The sequence below is a fragment of the Glandiceps talaboti genome, chromosome 10 (genome assembly GCF_964340395.1).
Source record: "Glandiceps talaboti chromosome 10, keGlaTala1.1, whole genome shotgun sequence".
Lineage (NCBI taxonomy): Eukaryota > Metazoa > Hemichordata > Enteropneusta > Spengelidae > Glandiceps > Glandiceps talaboti.
Window position 1 is genome coordinate 12,641,456 of NC_135558.1, and position 22,545 is coordinate 12,664,000.

At 34.7% G+C, this 22,545-nt stretch overlaps 1 protein-coding gene across 1 annotated transcript; it reads left to right on the plus strand.

Moving 5' to 3' along the window:
• The first annotated feature begins 12,259 nt into the window (after positions 1-12,259).
• LOC144441194 (protein Dr1-like) lies at positions 12,260-15,773 on the plus strand. The gene is made up of 3 exons (XM_078130745.1): positions 12,260-12,760; positions 14,842-15,005; positions 15,261-15,773. The coding sequence occupies exons 1-3, from the start codon at positions 12,544-12,546 to the stop codon at positions 15,405-15,407; spliced, it is 528 nt and encodes a 175-aa protein (XP_077986871.1). The 5' UTR covers positions 12,260-12,543; the 3' UTR covers positions 15,408-15,773.
• Positions 15,774-22,545: the final 6,772 nt, after the last annotated feature.

Here is a 22,545-nt window from a genome sequence, read left to right on the forward strand (position 1 = left end):
ATACATGCATATAGTGAGTGACATCACTTATTGTTTATAGTAATGACCGAGGTGATGACCTATATCAGAGCTCTGTTTTCTTGTGAAAAGTGTCAAAATTGCTAAATCAAACAGAAACACAGAGTTTCCTATGCAGAACACATAATTGTTTGGAATATATTTCATGTGTTATGACAACATTTAATCTTATGAGGGTTAGTAATGGTTTTGAGAAATATTTGTGATGATCTCGGTGACAAGACTAAACATAATAAAACAGTTTTAGAAAATGAGAAAAATGATCTCCAGGAATCTGTCTCCAAAGTCAAGGATAAAAGTTTGTGATTGTAGCTATGGTTGAAGGTCGTCACTACAAAGGTTAACATGAGGTCAGATTAGAGATGCACACAGAATTATATCTCATACTGCAAAGGTGAGCTATTTAAATATCGATTACAGATTGATAAATTCTTTTGCAATAATTCAGTATTGACTGAACATATTTTCAAATTCAAACTCTGCCATTCTCTATACAAAGCTATGCATTGTATCCCAAAAGTACTGTGAAAATTTACATGCAATTTTCATATAAGTTTATGCTTTGGCATCTGGTTACTTGAATCTAATGTTACCAACCTTCATACCTTGTACTGTGGCTGTGCTGATAATGTCATAGCCAAGGCCCCTGAATTTCTATTGTAACCAGTCAACCTACCTAATTGCATAGCAAATAGGCTATACTTGCATACTGCTAATGCCATCAGGCAAGAAATTCTTGGTCTCACAATAGATGAGGCCACATTTCCCGTCAAGACTAGCCAGTTCTTAATTGTCCAGCATTGCATACACATCGCTACACTCATACTTCGGCAAATTGTTCTCAGGCATTTAACACTGCTTTAACAACACTATCCTTGTCCCCATTCATCGGGAGATATTTTAAGGTTAGTCTGGTTACTAACAAATGGCTACTCTAGGGTAGTATCTTCAAGCAGGATAGTCCTGTCTATCATAAGACCAAGAATCCCTTGCTGAATGCAGGTATGAGTATGCAAATTTTGTTTAAATAGTTATGCAATCAAATAAAATACATTGTTCTTACTGCAGAATATTTCCCTGTGGGAAAAGTGTCATTTTGTAAAAGTTATAATGAGTGCAATAACTGAAATAATAACTACTGGATGCTGCATTTGGGGGAAATACAGGAATAACATTTATAACTCCAAGATCAAAGTAGATTTAGACATATAAGTTACTACTTTACCAGCCATTCTATCTCAATATCAACCACTGCCTCCTGGCTGCATATGTTGTATTGTTGACGCAAAATGGTGTGTGTGTGGTTTACTGCACAGAGTAGACTCCCAGTCCTATATGCAATCATTCATTGTATTTGTGTATTACCATCACCTTTGTCTTGAATTATTAAAGGTCTTTCCTTCTCTTTAAAAAACCACCTTCAGGACATGAATTGTATAATATTTTATAACAACCACCAAATGACCAATGTGATTTGCCTTAATCGTCGGTATGTTGTCCAATATGATGGTTCGTCCTGTTAGCTTCCATTTCATTCTACATCTGATTGTCATATATGTACATGTAAATCAACTATCAGTATGTCTCTAAATTGACTGGTATAAAGCCTAGGGCTCTTTGTGATTGGTTAAAAGTTCAGGATAGTGACATTTTGGCCATGTGAGGGCGTGCTATATACAGTCATGTGAATACCTTCAATGTTTTCAATAGAATGTAGAAACCTTGACAATTCAAAATGCACCAAGTGCCACCAATGACTAATATGGTAGACCAGAGATGCATCCAGACCATTGTCATAAACCACAGCCTCTTTTATGACACCATCCAAAACACGCCGTTGTTATTTCGCAGTGTCGCGGGAGAAATAACAGCTCTGGTGTGCGAGAATGATCCAGAACATCTTGGGTAAATAGTCAAGGGATTCTTACTGCAATATCTTTTGTGATTGTAAATTAAACATTTCCTTTCAGAGTTGTAAATGTCAGCACATGTTGCAGGCTATCAAAGTCCAGCAAGAAATTGACTAATCATAGAGCCCTTTTTGAATTATTCATGTCAACTCTCTTTCCAAAATGGTTGTCTCTGACACCAAAATTAACATATTCGGCGTCAAAATGTGCGTGACAAATAACACTGAAAGGAAACTTTTCAATGGATGATTACAACAGATAATACTGTACGAACCTTTTTGGATCGTTCAATATTTTGGTAGATGAGAGGTTAGCCTGATTAGATACAACTTACAAGTACCAACATTTGTGCCTTCAATAGCCAACAACACTGGCCAATGATCTGTAAAGATTTAGACTTCCTTTACGCAGCATGATTTGATTCTGAAATGTAAGATCTTTATATTTTACTATCTCTCTAGGGCAGTAGTCAGAGCAGGTAACCTATCTAACAATAGACAATGTAATTACTCTTCTCTCAATGTCAGTATTTAAATAGCTTAGAACAGTCACCATGCAGATCTTGACACTGTCAACCCACACACTTAGTAAGGAAAACGAATTCAATATTTTACTGAAATATCGATGGAAAACAGACACAATTGTTACTGGCTTTTGAGTCTACTTACTGTGTCTGATGACTTCATTAGCAATTTAACCTGTGCAATTTAAACACAATTATCAGCCAGTCACAAAGGGAAATGGTTGTGACCATAATTCAACATGACATGGGTTGAACCATAGACCCCATTTTGTGTAGAGTCTATGGTTGAACCATTGTGACACGAGATATTCATGAAAGTCTAGGTTTGTATACTGCACCATTTGGCGTATTCCTAAGAATGGATTGAAAAGACAATATCAAAATTAGCCTAGCAGAGGTTACACACTAGTATTTCAACAACACTGTAGATTTGCTGTGAGATCCAGTATCACAAAGCAGTATCATAAAAATATGTGTCACAGGTTGTCACTCTTTATAGTGTAATGTTTGTCATTTGATTATTCTATGTTGAGAATATGAAAAAAGTGAACCAAGTTGCTTTTTGTCTTTCTCTCAGTGGATTTTAGTCAGATTCTATTGACAACCAAATAAATGTATGACAGTCGGGATGAAAGACTTTATATTAAAAAGGGCATATTTTTATATATCTTTTACTTAAATTGTGTGATTTCCATTTATTAATACATGCGTATGACACTATTACTAACTATAAAACTCATGACATAATAACTACCTCAAAGTAGTGTTTTCGAGTATATTTTGGTGATTTAACAACTTTATTTATTTATACATGAGGGTCAACAGACTTTTACAAATCTTTCGTTGTAGTTCTATATGTCCAATCCTTGTCACAATTGCCTCCAATCACCTTCAGTGATTGTTTAGAAATTTGCATATTAGTGAAAATTTGAATACTATCATTAAATATGCAGATGACATCTCATCATTCTTTGTCTTCAAGATTCAATAGCCATCCATGATACTTCTTTTTTGATATATTTTTAGCTGTGTATTGTGATGTGAATGAGATGATTTTACCAAATTTGATTATTTTTCATAATTATTTTAGGATTGTTTGAGAAAAGATAGTTCATGAATTTTCCACTATAACAGAGCACATTTGAATAACGGCATCAATGCAGAGATACATGTGTCAGCATTTCATAATGTAATGCTTATCTTCGATGTCAAGAGTTTTAATATAAAGAGCTATAGCTTGTATGAAAATAGTATTAAAAATAGCTTTTAATTGCACTGTGTCATGAACTGTTATGCTCAGTTTTTTGCCATGAAGTGAATTTGACTGTCAGTATCAGTTACAATGACTGTATGTTTACAGATTTGGTGCATATTGAATGTATAAATTCCAAGTCAAGAGATATAAAAAGAAACCCCATTTTAATTACTGTTGGTTCTTGTAGAGTAACTTCACTGTGAAAATGATACCCTGTATTATAGTAAAGATTTCATGTCAGAAATGCGTTCTTGACTACTCTTAGACTACATCTTTCAGTGCTCAGCTTCCTGCCTGAGAGTAAGGGGAATACAGTATTGCAATGATGGGAAAATGGCCAACACTGCACAAAGACTTCAATTGAAGGTCATGAAATATATTGACATGATGTGGAGATCTAAGCTTGTTTAGATTGAACTTAGCTTGAAAGTAATTTAATCTTGAAATTGTATCTTGTGGTTGTACATTTTAATATATATTCTGCAAAAACTCATATTTTGCCCTAGTTGGCCATCTGGTCAGAAATTCTCTCTTGAATTTTCCACATTTTAGGCTGGCAATGTGACAAACAGAGAATACACAAAGTATGGTATATAAAGCAAATAGAGTCATATACATAATCAGAAAGAATCGTTTGTACATTGACTCGTTAACCAACACTAAAACACTGTATACAAATGTGGTAAACTAGTCAAGTGCACAGTTGTAAAATAAAAAATCTGTCAGGTGATTTACAAATTTCTGTTATGTCATCTGGATGTTTGTAAATATAACTTTCCACAATATGGTCACAGAAACTTGTAACCAGTTTTACAGTTTCATTATTGTACAATTTTCATTCATTTGTGGAACTCTTTGGAAAATCAAATTGATTGGTTCACCAGGCTATAATATGCAAATAATGCTGAGTCAAAATAGACCAATCAGTGACAGTCTTCTGAACATGCTCCCCATGAGCACTGTAAACCAATCTGATTAAAATCAGATGTAGTGTACTCTTCATGGTTTCTTCTTAGCTCGCAGTTTACTGTCATTTGTTCTTTTGTGTACACTCCATTGGATTTTAATCAGATTGTGTCTAAACAAGCTTGTTTTACGTGTAATATTGTACATACATTCCAAGTTTGAATTTAACAAACGGATATTAGTAATTTACTGAATTTAATGGGAGCAATTTCTTTTTTGAGTTGAATAAAAAAATGTAAAAGAAATAGTATTTTGTTTGTTTGTTATTTTAGTCTCCTAAAGGCAGTGCCTGAAAGGGGTGACAGGATTGAATTCAAATGTTCTGGTGTATGTGGGACTTATATAATAAATCACATCACTGCACTCTATTCTCAATGCAAATCCAATGATTTATTACTCACAAAGTAATAACAGTAACTCTCCAAATTATAATACTTGGCTCCTGAGTTACAGGGCTACACTGTTTACTCCAAACACACACATTACCAATATTTGATTCAGAATCATTGTGTACAAGCTAATTTTAATTTAATGTGAGTAATATATGAAAAAGTAATCTAGTACAATAATAGTGAACAATAAAAAGTACAGTTATCATGTCTTTCATTCAGATGACCTGATAGTAACATTGACATTTCATCCAAACCATCTACATTGAACGATATGTGACAAGTAATGTAACACAACATAGTTACATGCTTTACTTACATCTTTATTCGGCATATTTTCGTATTTTGATCTCGAGGTAATCTGATTTACTGAAGTGGTGGGTAAGTAGCAAAGGGACTGAACACGTTATCATGATGAAAACTAAAATTGGGTATGTAAAGTCAAACTATGTTAAAATTTGTGTAATCCTCTGCAGTGAATAATGAAAACTTTCTTACATCACTCAAAACACATGCAATCTGCCAATGACGTATTTACAGCTACAGAGAAAGAACATTTTCAAATGTGTCTGGAAACTTTTGTTACATGTTAAGTGTCGGTGAATAAAAGAAGTACACAATTCACAACACCATCTATCATACAGAAATTGAAGACAGTTTGCTATTGAAATTTCTCAGCTTAAAATTATGTTATGTATAATGGTAAAATCTCTTAATTCTGTAAATTCTCTCATCTCTGGTGCATCATCGCATTGATTAAATAATGGACATGTCATTCTCCAACATGTATCACTCTTATTTACAATTCACAACACGTATCCTATGATCTTGGTTCATTAAAACAGTAATCATCTACATAACTGTACTGTAGTTGTATTTCACTCTCATATGACTAAAACTCACTCAAATAACACTGGTAAGAAAGGAAGATTAATTAGAGTGTGATAGATATCATAGATAAATTCAGTGACCGTGTATATAACATCCATACCAATGAATATTACCATAGACACAATGCCAATTGATTCTTGGGGAATTGGCACTTCTCCGTCCTTAGACTCCTTACTCTCGCTCTTCTCCTTTTCCCCCTCTGTACCTTCCATAGCCTGGTTTTGTACAATGTTCTTGTCATCTGGAAGAATAAAATCAGATATATCCTGCAGTAAGATGTGAAATAAAATTAAGTGTAGTAAAGATAATGGAAAGGTAGTATTAATACCGTGTCTCCCTCTTTTTGTTTATCTCTCTCTCTCTCTCTCTCTCTCTCTCTCTCTCTCTCTCTCTCTCTCTCTCTCTCTCTCTCTCTCTCTTATTTGAACAAAAGAATATTGTTTACCAACTATGTCTTGATTCCCTCCTACTGTGTCTGTAAGGCCATCTTTGCTGTCACCATTGTGTTCAAGCACTTTTTGGAATTCACCACTATCCTCATCAGCTACAAAATGGACATCAGTTACAAGATCCACGGCCACTCCTATCTTTTCTGCCGGTGGTGACAGGGAAAGTGGTTGAGGAAGACTTTGTTCTGATGATGGTTGTTGTGGTAGAAGTAATGGTGGTGGTGAAAGTTGTGATAGAAATGAAGGCGGTGATGATGGTGTTGACGACTTTAGTAGTGGTTGTGGAGAATCGGGTGCAATGTTTTCCCTCTTGTTTCCGTACTTTGACAGTAATTCACAATTTTGAGGGACATGTTCTGTAGGATGAGAGACCAGAAACAATAGAAGACGTCATGACAAGTTATCTTTGTTTCCACCCGTTTTCAAGTAAAGAAATAATGTAACTAATTTTCATAGCTTGCCTCTGTCACAGTTGATAACATAGGGGTAGACACTTGAACCAAGCCTCGAGGTATTATAGTTCCTTAGCTATTTTGCAAATAGCTTGTTTTTAAAACAAATAGGACCACATTTTGTCCAAATTTGACTGTAGTTCAACTAAAAATTTCACATATGACCACTACGGTATGTCACCTTTGGACCAAGTTTGACTGAATTTGTACTGCAAGTGTACACAATCATGCGGTGGATGGCAGAACGCATTGTACATGTAGTATCCCTCCACATGATTATTTGAAAACACTCACCTATGCAGGGTTGATCAAGTTCATCTTTTGATGCAGTACTCTTCATATCACTGATTTCAGGCAGTGTTTCGAATTCAGCAACACCACTCTTGTTTTGGTTAGGCACCGACTTTCTAGCTCTCTTGTGACCCATAACTGGTAGTTTTTGGTCGAAGAAGAAAGTCTGGTCCAAATTACTGAAACAAAGAACATGGCCATCAGCTACATTGACTAAAACAGGCACATACTAGTAATAGTCATGGATATCCCCAAACTGGATACTTTTCCCCGATCGGGATCAAAAAAATCCTGATCAGGATAAATGACCTTTGTATTTCCTCATTGCTAGGAACTACGACATGGCAGTGTAGAGACAGGTTTGTATGCGCGTTCTACTCTCAAAGACCTACAGAAAATTAAAGCCAGGGATCAGAGACAAGTTGTCCAGAGCAATTTTTCAGTACACGCCTCTGAAGACTATTTTATCTGTAGCATCCTGTTTATCTCGATCGGGATAATTATCTTGATCAGGATAAACCAATCAACAATATAATTTATTCGGGATAAATACGGAAAGTATATTTTATGATTTTTAATCTGATTATGACAATTGTCCTGATCGGGAGATACATGTATTCCTGACTGCATAAGGAACACTGCTGAACTATCCTAACTATGATAATAATAGACTGTTTACTATAAATATATTAACTATTAAATTGGTCTGTAGTCGTGTAGGTCGGTAACCAATATATAATTCCTCACTTCCCTTCTTTTTAACCGTATATTTCACATCTAAGCTTATCTAACATGTTACTTTTATTGAAAAGGAAAACAAACGACACGTGGAGCATTTTCCTATCTTTTTTTCTTAGGGAGTACGAACAATTTATTCAGCTATTTCTTTACATTGTCGCAAACCACGGCCTCTTTTACGGCACCGTCGAAACGTGCTGTAAGAACAGGGTTATTTCAAAGTGTAGCGGAAGAAATAACAGCTCTGGTTTGCGAGAATGTTTCTTTACGCCTATTCAGTACTATAGTACTATTCAGTACATTGTTCAGTACTATAGTACTATTCAGTACATGTACAATGTTGTAGATTTGGAACGTTTGTGAGGGGCGAGGTCAATAGTCCAATGTAGGATAAAAAAAAAATTCTTTTAGTTAGGCCTTATAAAATGAATATGTAGCAGTTTGTAGTGCTGTGAATACAAAGTCAGTATGTAGGAAGGAAAAAAAAACAATTCTTTTGTTGACATTTACCGTATTACAGTGCCATACATTTGCTATAGCAAAGATTCTTCCATTTCTCAATTTGATGACATTTGTTAAAAAAGATATTTGTAGTTTGGTGTACATAACATATCCATTACAATTAAAATCGATATTGTTTATGATGAGAACTAAAATGGCTCAAAGCCCCTTCCCAGTAAACTAAAGAATTTATTTTTTATCCTACATTGAACTATTGATCTCGCCCCTAACTTACCCTTGTTTCTTGTTATATTGCTCATCATGTCCAAATAGTTTGAATTTAGCCCTATTTACTTCGTCAGACTTGGCAGCTACAATAGATGGAGTCATAAAACATGTTTCATTTGATACATTTTAATTGCATGATCGGTGAGTACTAGAATTTTAACACACACACACACACACACACACACACACACACACACACACACACATACACATTTGATAAGCTGAAGCTGTCTACTGTAAATTGTAGGTTCTGTTCACTCTATGATAGGGGGCGCTGGTTTTGATGTTCACTTCAAAAAAGTGTTGAATGCATTAACGGAACCCATAAAAAACATTGCAATGATGAGCACTTGGTATTAATACACGGCACAGAGTTGATTGGGCACATTTCTGTTATATCATGTTAGACTGCAGTGTATTTAAACAGATATATGTATCACAAGTAGCATTATCAGCCATTAGTGTAGGCATAGACCCTATGGTGTAAGGTTACGTTTTGTCAGCATAGTCTCTCATGGATTAATGTTGTGTACTGAGATACCCCGAGTATAAGTTACATGTTCCATAGATCAGTTATCCGGTATTATTAATTATTCATATTGCTATGGTAACATCATTATTGTAAGACCCTGTACATTTTACATAGAAAGTAATATATCAAACAATATGCATGGGGGGGGGGGGTCATTTTGATAATGTCGTCTTTACTGGGCCTATGGGGGGGGGTGTCACATTTGAGCTTGTGGGGTCAGTTCGACACAATATAATGACCGTTACCACATGTTGAATAAATATTCATACTCAAAGAACGATAGTTCTTACGTTGTCTTCTTGACTTCATATTTCCCCGTACGTTATGTTTTGTCCGATGACTTGATTTATTTGAAAAATGTGACACCCATTCTCTCTTTTCTTTAACAGCTGACATCATGTGCTAAACCTAAAAAGGCAACATTAAGAAAAACTTTGGTAACATCAAATAGAGTATAATTGTTCCCTGTCGTTTGTGAGTTTGCAATTTACATCATACTACTTCTACACAATTATCTGCACAGAACCAGAACCAAAATCGCGCTTGTGGTATATGCTGTTGAAAAAACATAATTGTAATCAAGGATTCACTATAAATCTCCCTCCGTAGATCTTGAACACCCGGCCCACGAACGTAATTTATACAATTGGTTTAATCAAAGCAATCCCGTAAAATCACACCTAACAAAAGATGTTTGTTCGTAGAACCCTGGGCAAATAGCCAAACATTTAACAATTTCAAACACCACAGTATAGTTGTAAATGACACTTGATGTATGTTCGTATGATGCACATTTTTGTGTCCCTCCTACTCGTATGCATGGGTGTTAATTTTCTTTTCTTTTTTTATGGTAAGTTTGTAAAAAAATGTATAATATATTCACATGTCACTATAATAAACAATTCTTACTTACTATGATCGATATCATCTAACGATTGATGGACCTGGAATTAAAAAGAAATATCGCAAATCTGTAGAACTGAGTCCACTTTCAACTACTCGGAGTACACCGTGCATCAACGATAACAGGGACGATATGCAATATTATAACGTAAAGAATGACACTGTGCCTCAAGAAAAGTGATGGAAATGACAATAGGTCTAACTAAATACCACCTCCTTCAACAAGATCATTTTGTAACTTCGTAAGGTCCCTTTACAACTACATATTAGCCCACCTGATCAATTCACCAACGTCCAACACCCAAAATGCAGAACTTTTTATCTTGGAAGTTTGCAATATATCCACGGTTTGCTTTACAAGTCATGTACATGTGATAGCGCAAGTTCAAATGGCGACATGCGACATGCCTGCCTGTGAAATCAACAATAAAACATTCGCACGAGCATGTATGTACGTCGACATTGAGTAAGTTACACTTGGAGTCTCGGAAAAATAACTTAGTCTATGCATGGATGTATTAGTGATCTCACTAATACATCCATGGTCTATGCGAACAATTAATATGTCACGTGTTTTACACGACCTGTAATTTTGTCGGTGTATCGGATCCGTTCCAATACTCATCCTATCAAAACATTCCAGTACTATAGTACGGGATCTGGAAGAAAACAACGTCGTAATCCACAGACCTCGTCTTAAGGCATGCACCACCAGAAACATATTTCATTGCGCCAGCAGAAATATTAATATGTGCTCTGGCTTGCGATAATGGAAGAAAAATTCAGAAATTTGCCATAAAGATATACACACCTTTACTCTCACAGGGAACAGTTTTCTTTCAATAAGATGTTTTCTTTTCAGCGAATCTCAACTCCGCCACGAACGTCATCAGAAATGGAATTGAGCAACACAAGGGTGAACAAAACAATTGTTTTCTATTGTTTACCTTTAGACATAACAAGGGCAACAGAAGTTGATCGATACTAGACAAATGGTTGTATTCTTCATGCACATAGTAGCTGGCAATTTTATGGGACATAAAATGTGTTATAAATCTTGACGCATTTGTTCGATTTGACTGCTTCATGAACATAATTACACAAGCCTAGTTTATACTTACCCATACCTACCTATCCAGGTCCTATAATATGCAAACGAACAAAAATAAAACGAAAACAAACAAATCAACAACAACAAACAAACAAACAAACAAACAAACAAACAAACAAACATACATACATACATACATACATACATACATACATACATACATACATACATACATACATACATAGACAGACAGACAGACAGACAGACAGACAGACAGATACAGACAGACGGACGGTAGACAGGTGGACTACTAGTGTGTTAATATAGAGTCCAAGTTGCTATATGGATGGAAAATGGCTTTGCGGTTTTTAAATTAATTTAAAACACCTTTACAACTTTTTATTTTTATTTAAAAACTATTGAAAAAAATGTAGCCAAGTCTGTGCTTGTAACTTTAATAAATTACACCCCTCCACAAAAAAGAAGAGTTAAAAATATATGAAGTTTAAGTTTCTTTATAAATTCCTGTGCGTACAATAACAAACTTTTTGCACATTTTTTATATAGTTCTTTGTGATTTATTGAGTTACAAACACGGACTTGTGCTATAAGCTTACAATGCATTAAGGTTTATGTTATTGCACAATGTTTTTTTTCAAGTAAAGAAAACGCAGCAAAGTTGCGTTTTTGTATTAATAAATATCCAGAGAATAAATACAGTTTTATCATGTATTTGGCCACTTTAAGCTTCGTTAGTAGTTAGTGAAGTTGTAGTTAACAATGTTTTTCTTCAAAACTAATTGATATGTACTTACTGTGTTTATGATTGTTTTAGACAATTGTTGGGCCTATACATTCAAAACATTTTAAAATAAAAAAGTATACGAAGATGAATATATTTCTAGTGGCAGAGTGGCGGTTCAAAGTAACAATTATATACTTTTTATGGATTTACTCAAATGTATTGTATGTAAACTACCAAAAATTCACGTCAGACCCCTGAACATCAAAGGAATGGTAATCCACCAGGCGCGATACCCGCATGCAAATTTTCCTTCACGCCAAATAAGTGCAGTGACCTCACGCATGCGTAAATCTTAAGTTCGCCATGTTGAGAGAATCCTAACAATACGAAACCCTTCGTTTGTAAATACTGTTTGGAAGCAGTAATCTGCAGCTGAGAGTGTGCATGTTCATTTTAATATATGTTGAGAACATCAACAGTATCGTGCGCATCAGTGTCCTTTCAGAGAAGTCCGTGGTCTTTGTGTAAACCGTCATTTTGAGCGAAACTACATCCATCATCGGTCACTTCCGGTTGTGTCTCGATTCAAATATTATCGTTCAAGATTTTCTCCCGTCTCCACTTGATTCAAGACACAGCAAGTGCAAGAAGGGGAAACACTTTCATTGCACGGTATTTTTTATGGACACACTGCAGACAACATGGCAGACGCTGGCAACGATGACGAACCTACAATTCCACGTGCTGCCATCAACAAACTCATCAAAGAACTTCTTCCCAACATACGAGTGGCTAACGACGCAAGGGAATTAATTCTCAATTGTTGTACAGAATTTATCCATCTTATTTCGTCGGAAGCTAATGAAATATGTAACAAACAAACTAAGAAAACTATTTCACCAGAACACATTCTTGCAGGTAAGAGACGAGACTACATGTCTCCAACCGGTGCAGTGAATGCACAACAGTGTACACACATTCTAGTTGCAGACGATAACAACACAAGGTGTGCTAGGGAGTCTATTCCTATACATGTATTTCGCACTTTCCTTCGTTAAATCTGTGCTAACCCAGACCCTCAAGTTTGAATACGCACATATATCTATTCGTAAGTCGGTTCCACTGTTCTACTTTCTTATCTGGGAGACAAATCCCCTTTGGAGTCTCTCCTCTATGCAGTTATTGTGGCTAAGCTTAATGTAGCTGCAATAATTGTAGCATAGTTTTGATTTTTAGGGTTTTTCTTGTCGTTTTTTTAAAAGTTTTTTCCACTGCGGGGTTCAAACTCAATGTAAAGGAAAACACCTCAAAAACAGAGAAAAAAAACAGCAACGCAAAATCAAAACTAACACTATGATTATTGCAGCTAGGTTAAGTTTGAATTTTCCCATTTGCCACATCCAGACACACTACATTAATTGTTGTGTTTTAACCTTGTTATATAGCATACTTACCACCAGGGAACTCTATAACTTGCTTTGATACTACACTGAATTGAGTTCCCCATGTGCAGTATGCCCTCAAATGATAGCTAGATTTTGTTGTCATGAGTCAAAATGAGAAGAACTGGGATTTCTTGTGAGTCATCACATAGTAAGAGATAGGGAACACCAAATTTTAGTGTGTCACTAGAAATTATGCATGTATACAGTGGCATGTCAAAATAGCTTAGAATGCACACTACACATGTGGTAAGAGCATTTTGAAAGTGTCAAAATGCCTTATTATCACAGTGTCACATTTTTGCAGAGAGACTTCAAAGCAATCCAGCTTGCCCTCTGCAAAATGTGCAAGATTTTCTTTCAAAGGAAGCAACCTACCAAAGCATCGGGGTGCAGCCAGAGTCATTGTACAAGTGAGAGGGGACAGTGTGATATTGTACCTATTCTTTGCACTACAATTTGGTATAATCAACCTATAATAGGATTTTTATATTATATAGACTCTAGAGCATAAAGAGGTATTTGCATACATCAACCACTAATTACCATGCACAATAGCCATTTATATGCATATAACTGAAGCAATTTTCAATATAATGTTGATTTTCAGAGAATGGTACAGTTACCAGTGGCAGTTACAGCTGTTTGCAGGTTTTATTGTCTTTGGAACAGGAACCTATATTTTGCCTAACTCTTATGCACTGTAAACACAAAATAACAAGTGTTTATTATATATATCCATTGAATATAGATTTTTTGTCAATATAAATTTTTGTCATATTTGCAAAGTAGTCAACAGAGGGCACTGTTCACCAGAAGTATTTGGTGATTTTAGATGTTATTCTCTTGATAGTCATGGTATGAGGACTCAGTAATTCCATGGTTGCAGTTGAAGAATTAAGAAAAGTTAAAATGGGCTATTGTGCTGGTTCTGGTCTACACCAAGTGTACTAATTGTGAAATACTTTGAGAACTGGGTTTGAAAGTGCTGTATAAAAAATCACTATACTATAATAATTATAGTCTATTATATCTGACAAGCATAAATAGGTGACGGATCATTTCATTCCAATTTCAACTCATCTCATTTTCAACTCACCCCAGTGTCAACTCATCCCAATTTCAGTGCATCGTATTTCTAGGCCGATTGTTTGTTATATTTTGCAGTATCTGTAAAAGGTCTGGTTTTCCTACCAAAACAAGGGAGGGATAAACCAAACTGAAAAGACAGTATATAGGATGTACAGTGTTTTTTTATGTCTTAGTATCGAAACGTCTTTTATAAATAAAATACTTGCACACATAAAGCATATTGCAAAGATCTGCAAATTACTTTACTACATGATTTTGAAAGAGAAGAGTTGAAATGTGGGCGAGTTGAAATTTGGGTGATTTGAAATGGAATAAGTTGAAATTGGGATGAAGTGAATCGCAATCCATAAATATATGTACCATAGTGAGCTACATTAGCGCCCTCACAAGGGCTCAGTACATTTATTTTAACAAAGCTTTTTGCACAGCTGATTCTCAGTGAAATTACTGTATCTTTCACTTCAGCATTGGAAAGCTTGGGGTATGGATCATACCTTGAAGAAGTTAAATCAGTGCTTGAAGAATGTAAAACTGTTGCTGCCAAGAAAAGAAGAGCGAGTACTCGGCTAGAAAATTTAGGTATCCCTGAAGAAGAACTACTTAGACAACAACAAGAACTGTTTGAAAAGGTAAACCTGTGCAATAATCATGTTCTAAGTCATTGCAATCTTGGTATTAAGGTTATGGTAATACTAGTATTAGAAAGGGGAAATCTGCTAAAACATGCATAGATTTTCATACTTTGTACCAGATGTTAATTGGGGATTTCTGGTAACAAAAGGGGCAAAACAACTCAGATTTGCATGCATATACCTCTCACTATGAAGGCTGCAGTTTCCTTTTGTATCTGTACTGGAATCTGTTCCTATTCCTCTCAATTACAGGCCAGGCAGCAACAGGCTGAAATAGAACAACAGGAATGGCTGCAACTCCAAGCAGCACAGGCAGCACAACAGCAACAACAGCAGCAGCAACAAGTTGCAGCAGGGGGTGATGAAGATGAGGAGGAGGAAGAAGAAGAGGAGGATTAGAAAAGACCAACTTATTTTATTAAACACATTCTTTTATTCTTCAAAAAGAAAAACTGGAAAAAATCTAATTAAAGCCCCAGACACTGTATCTATTGACACTTTGCTACAGTGTTTCCATTCTGTAAGATTGTATAGTGGTTCACTTGATGGACAGTATGTAGTTATGTTATTGAAATTTCTGAAATTGGTAGCCCACTGGGACTACCAATGAAAAGGATCTGTTTAGAGCCATGGTATTTAGACGTGATCACATTGTTTAACGTGCACCCAGAAATTGTCATTGTATCAGTCATGTACTTTACATGCATAAAAACTGCCACCTTGTTTCAAGGTACAAATCGGCAGCTATACATAATATGACCCAAGATGAACTGTATGTTAGTACTAAAAGAAAATGGTCTGTTATGGGGGTGGGGGTGGGAGTGGGGGTGGGGTTAACAACTGGCCATGTCTGGTAGGGGTGTGTGGCCATTGCTGTCAACCCCAGATCCCATTTTAGACCCATTTTGACCAAAAACCAATACCCCATTTTAGACCCATTTTGACCAAAAACCAATACCCCATTTTAGACCATTTAGATTTTTAGAAAACCCCATTGTAGACCAAAATACATAATCACCGATGTGAAAATGCTAACCAGCGAATTAACTGTGGGAAATTCCGAGGGAAATTCCCAAAAATTCCAAACTAGTTGAGAATTTATTGTGTGGGTCCTTCCAGGACCCCATTTTTGACAAAACGAAATAAAAAAATTGTGGACCCCATTTTAGACCAAAAGGGCGAAAAACCACACCCCAAAGGGTGACACATATACATACACCAAATAGGCAGGAGTGCCCCCCCCCCCCCCCCGTCTGTCAGTTGACTTCATAACTTTTATTTCTCTATAAACTTGCCAGTTAGTTTTGCCACTTATGTGATGAAAATAGTCAAAACTTTAAAAAAAAAAATTATTGTTCAGAGTACAAGATAGCCAGCATTCATTATAAATTTCAATGCATTTATAGATGCAATGGACTGTGGCATTATTTTACTTGTGACAATACCTAATCTGGAGTGATTGGAAAAAGAGCTTGCTGCAAAGGTCTTGGTAACAAGGACTAGCTGATTTGTGTGTACAAACAATATGGCAGATTGTTCACAACTTTGACAAATTTATGAGCACCAGTGGAATCATACAACTTTTCCTGTTGATTCATACATTGCACTATTCAATATGGTGGTTGCAAGTGTGGCCTTTTATGCCAGTGCAGGGAGATTTTTCGCATCAGCTATATAACATTCTTGACATGTTCCGATGTAAAAAAAATTTTGAATGAATATTTGTCTATCAACGTAGGGTCAGTTTGTTTTGCATACTGTTATAGTTGTAGTACTACAGGACATTAAGGTGGTTGTTCCCATCAGCACAGATTTTGTGATTCAGGTACCAAACCATGCCAATATTTTTATGAGAACAGCTCTACAAAGTCTCTTATTTTTCTACAGACTAGCTGAACAGGAAAATCTATCGCCATTTCTTCAACCTATTTTGAAAACTTTCAAAGATTGTGAATTTTGTTGTTGTACAATTTTAGTTAATAGTATTTTACTGCCATATGTCATCTGACATGTTAAAACTTCAACTATGAAAATATTATAGTTGAGTACTCATGGCAGCAGATTGCAAGATTCAAGATGGCAACCAAGTAGCATGTTGTTTAATTATTCACTATATTGTATATGTAAAACATTCGTGATCTGCTGAAAAATTTTATGATCAGATTCTTCTTTCAGTTATTACTGAATTAAATATTGATTTGAAGAACATATACCTTTTGTGCAGTGTTTCTTCTATTTGGATTCCATGATGACTAAAGTCGTTTATCAAAGTATCTCTGAAGGCAATGTGAATCCATGATGATCCTACTCCCAAAACACTGCCCCCCCCCCAAAAAAAAAGACCCCCCCCCCCCCCCGTTTAATTTATGCCTAGTCCTTTGGTTATTGTTGTACATGGTTTTTGCCATGATACACTGCAGTGTAAAATGATGAAACAAAAGCATATTGTTATGTACTGTGAATTACATATCATTTTGGCTCGTATCGTCACATATGATTGGTGTTGAGATCACATCAAGAACTAACTAACAGTGTTTACTTATTTTAAATGTAACCACTCCCAATAGATAACATAAAACCATCTCACTAATACATCCATGATAAAATAGAACACTGCACTGTGCTATGTAAAACTGGGTTTATGAATCAAGTCCTGCCAAATTCCATCCAAACACTCCAGAACAGCACTCCTAGTGGCCAAACTTTGTGATCTTTTGTCTTTTGTCTAATTTGACTATGACATAATCAGCCCAAATTCGTGGTATCATTTGTTACAAAAGGAAACATTCTGCCAGGATTGAAGTTTATTCATGTGGTTAGTTAATTTGTTGTGTTTTCTGTAAGGAACATTGTTGAGGGCGCTCTGTAGTTGTGCCCGCAACATCAAATCTTTGTGTATATGGTTTACCCTATTTTTTTTTTTTTCCTACAGAAATTCATATCCCTAATTATGCAAAATCAAATACATTTCTATATTTCAACTTTGGCAAATACATTTTTGATAAGTCTTTAAAGTGTGAGGAAAGCTATTTACTGCTGTGGAAAGCAAAGACCAATGGTTCCCGAAGAGCAAATCATGTAACTCAGTAACTTTCAGCGTATGTTTGAACAAAAGATACCCTTGCAAACTAACAGAGACGATAACAGAGCTTGTAATCCCCTATGAACACCTCAGAACAAAACCTGTTGCTGATATGTTCCTTCCTTGTCTGTGCTGCTAACTAATACCTGTAATTTTGTGTTTCATAATGACATGAATATAAAAATAAAACTTTAAAACTTGTCACAATTAGAGATCGATGTGTGAGGGCGCCCCATCACTGCATACCATACAGACCTGGCCTGGGATGGGTTGATTTTGGGATTAGAACTGGGCTTGGGTAATGTTCACGTCTGAGCCAATAATGATATATGTTCAAGCAACAAATATTCTATTACTTGAGACGACTTTTGTGTTTAGGTAAAATAAAAAAGTTTGTTTCCATTAGCAAGACTTCATAAAATAGGGTAGGAAATTTCATTTTATTTTACTTAAAAATTTTTCAAGAATTACTTTGATCCCATCAAGATAGATAATCATTGCTCAAATTATTTTCATGATAGTTTGATGAGGTGTAAAAGAAGTAAATGTTTCCACTAGCAAGACTTCATAAAATAGGGTAGGAAATTTCATTTTATTTTACTTAAAATTTTTCAAGAATTACTTTGATCCCATCAAGATAGATAATCATTGCTCAAATTATTTTCATGATAGTTTGATGAGGTGTAAAAGAAGTAAATGTTTCCACTAGCAAGACTTCATAAAATAGGGTAGGAAATTTCATTTTATTTTTCTTAAAATTTTTCAAGAATTACTTTGATCCCATCAAGATAGATAATCATTGCTCAAATTATTTTCATGATAGTTTGATGAGGTGTAAAAGAAGTAAATGAAGACTATTATAGTTAAGTAGATGAACACGTTATGCAGACTACTGTTTTAGCCTAAACAGACCTGGTTTCTCTGGAATATGATTATTTTTTTTTTAAATGACCACAGATGAGGCTAGGGCATGAAGCTGCACATGGAAATAGAAGTAAATTGTTTAAAAGAGTGACCATGTACAGTAGAGATGAGGCAGAGGTATGAAGATGTACATGAAAATAAAAATAACTTGTTACCATTTTACCTTTTTGCATGCAAACAAATGTTTAGGGTTGGGGCTTAAACTGGGATTATTCGGATTATCAGAAACACACTTTATTTTTTTGGCCTAAACCCATTATTCTAGCAGGTTTATATCCATACAATATCACACATTTACCCTATTTTTCAGATTGAATCTTCAACTTCATTCATGTTAACTTTTTCAACTTCCAATTAGGCAGTTTCACACTATCCACAAAGAAGAAAAACTAAATCATAGTAAAGAAAGTCAGTGATTGTCTTTATTGTAATAAGTCAAAAGTCTTCATACATAACAAGTGAGTCCTGTGGTTCATACTTTGCAAAAAGAGGTCAGAATATTTCCACAGTTTGTCTACTTTTCCTTTCAAGAAACAACAACAACAACAACAACAACAACAACAACAACATAATACTGCCATCTATAGACCAATACATGTATCTAAAGTATGTGACCTCGCATCATATCAAAATAAGACAACTTGTCTGGGCCTCGTGTGTCAATACTAAGAAAAACATACTCATTTTGTAAAAGTGAAAGAAATATTCCCAACTTCACATGAATGGGTACATTGTAGAATGTTGTACATACATTATGATGACCAAGTATCATTTGCATGAGCAACGTACAGTATATATTTTTTCTCAAGCTAGCAAAACCTGCTCTACTGTACCCACACAGGATCTTTGTAGTATTTCAGATGGTGAGGTTTCCAAGAAGTGTTAAATACAAAATATTGTCCATATGGTCACTTTAATGTTTAGGTCAAGTAACAGGAGGACTTACTGCTGACAAGTCATGAAACTAACTCATAACTTGTAAAATGGTAAAAAGTACAAAACATGCAATGAGGTTGGACTAACCTTTGGAAACCTTAAATCTTGGAATGCATAAAGTAATGACCTTTACGAAATACTACGAAAATACACTTAAAGGGGCACAAGCTGAGTTTATATGTTTTTTGGGCGAGATTTATGCTGCATATTTTCTGCACATTTAACAGTCACTCTACTTACTGAAGCATATTCACTTGCAATTGACTGATTCCAACCTATTATTAAGATATAGCTTATAAACGATCAGATGACTTACATTTTCATATGCATGAAAAGTTGTCGAGGAATCCATACTAGGCAGTCAACTATTCTAACAATGCCAGAAGTCAACTGTAATTTCATAGAAGGTATGCACTGACATTAATGTTTATACTGTGATATTTTAGGTTTTTCTGTAAGTATTTTCAGTTGAGTAAAAGGTTTATAAACTCAGTTTGTGCCATTTTAATAAAGCTTACATAAACTTGTCTAATTTACTGAGATATCACCCTTTTAGAATGTTAAAAGTATCAAGTAAAATATTTGGCAATACGAATATCAAAGTAACATTTTTAAATATGGTCTCAGTTACACTGAATGCAATTAGTTGATTGAAGTGACCACATGGTTGAGGATCAATTATTTATTTTGGATTTTTAATTCATAGAATAATTTTATCATGGCTTCCTATTGAACAATCAATGTGAAAGAACTCGTGCCAAGTCCTTGTTTGTGACCCAAGAAATTGCAGAAGATTGCTAAGTGTGTAAAATGTTTGTCATTGTATGTACAATAACAAACTTTTTAATGTTCATTTTAGCTTTTTTCAATGTATCGAGTTGCAAACACAGACTTGGTTAATGTTGTTTCACATTGATTTTTCAAGTTTGAAGTCACGATAAAATTATTTTATAAATCCAAAATCCAAAATAAATACCAAGTCCTCATCCATATATGAATGGCCACTTTAACTTTACAACTCCACAAAAAAAAAAATTGGTTATGAAATCTAACCTTACCATCTACAGAGTCAAAGGTAAATAAAATGAGTTGGTGAAAAGTTAATGCAACATGACACCCCTTTCTTTTATATCTACAGGAATCATATCCATTTATGTCTATAAAAGCTATGATATGTCTAAATGCAGGATAAAAGTTTGACAACACAATTTTACAAAACATATACAGAAAACAACCTTCTCTTTATAGCACCCATTCTTAATTCTACAAAGTAGAGAATTACTTGAATGAAAGTATATATTTAAAACTTTAGAAAATTTTATTAAACTGCATTGGCAAACAAATGCCACAAAATATATTAGTATTTGTATCATTAAAAGTATATTGTGTGATTGTGTGATTAATATTACACTCACTCTAAAGAACTGCTAACCTCTCAATTTCTAAAAAGGCACTGTAGGATAACTTGGTGTATTGGAATGGCAAATAGTATCACACACAACAGGAAGCTTATGAGCAGACTAGGCTTTACACTGAAGTGCCAGTTATATATATATATCAATTGTCCAAGCTGCACTAGCTGGAACTGAACACATTTTTTGGAAAATGTTTTTGGTAGATATAATAACTTACTTGTAATATCGTACAGTGGTACAGTATATGTGTGTGAATGTATCTTTGTAGCTGTATACATGATACAATGAAATCATAAGTTTTTTGGGTCCACACCCAAAAACAGCGCCCTCAACAGCAATCACAATTTTAACACATTATACTAATGGATAAGATCGACCACTGATTAACATGTACACTGTCTGATTATTGGTATTTTAACACTTTTCAGTGAATAGATTGTGGTTATCTGATTGAATAGATTTTGATTGTCTGATTGAAAAAAACCCAATACTACAGTTACAAATTGGTGTACAGACTCACAACCAAGCTTTCACTGAAGATATAAACTTGTCACTACACCACCTAGAGATAATACTGACCACTAATTAACAAATAAAATGTATTTTTACAAGTAACTGACCAATTTTTAGTTAATATATATTCTGTTACGAATAGATAAGTGCAATAAAGACCATGCAACATATGTATTTCGTTGACTTGAATGTATGTGAACATTGCTATGGGACCAAAATATAAAAGAAAACATAGTGAAACTTTTTTCTGTATGACCTAATATCCACACATTTAAAAAAAAAATTAAGACATAACTTCCTGTACTTAATTTTAAAGTGCAAGAATTTTAGCTCATACAGAATTGAAGTAACTGTAACTTTTAACCCACGAATATTAATATTATTTCCACTTTCATAACGACATGACTAAATTCTAATCGAGTTGGAATTTAAAAAAACAAACTATTTAAGCGTTGCACTGTAATATTGCTATTATTATTTTTCTCCAGTGTATATATCTTAATACTATATTTGTATTGAAAGTAAATTCTATAATTAAGATTGTCAATGTAAATGTATTCATTTCTAAATGAATTACCGGGGCCCATATGAATGAGAAGTGTAGCAGTTATTTTGGATTTTTAATTTACAAAATGATTTTATCATGACTTCGTACTTGAAAAATCAA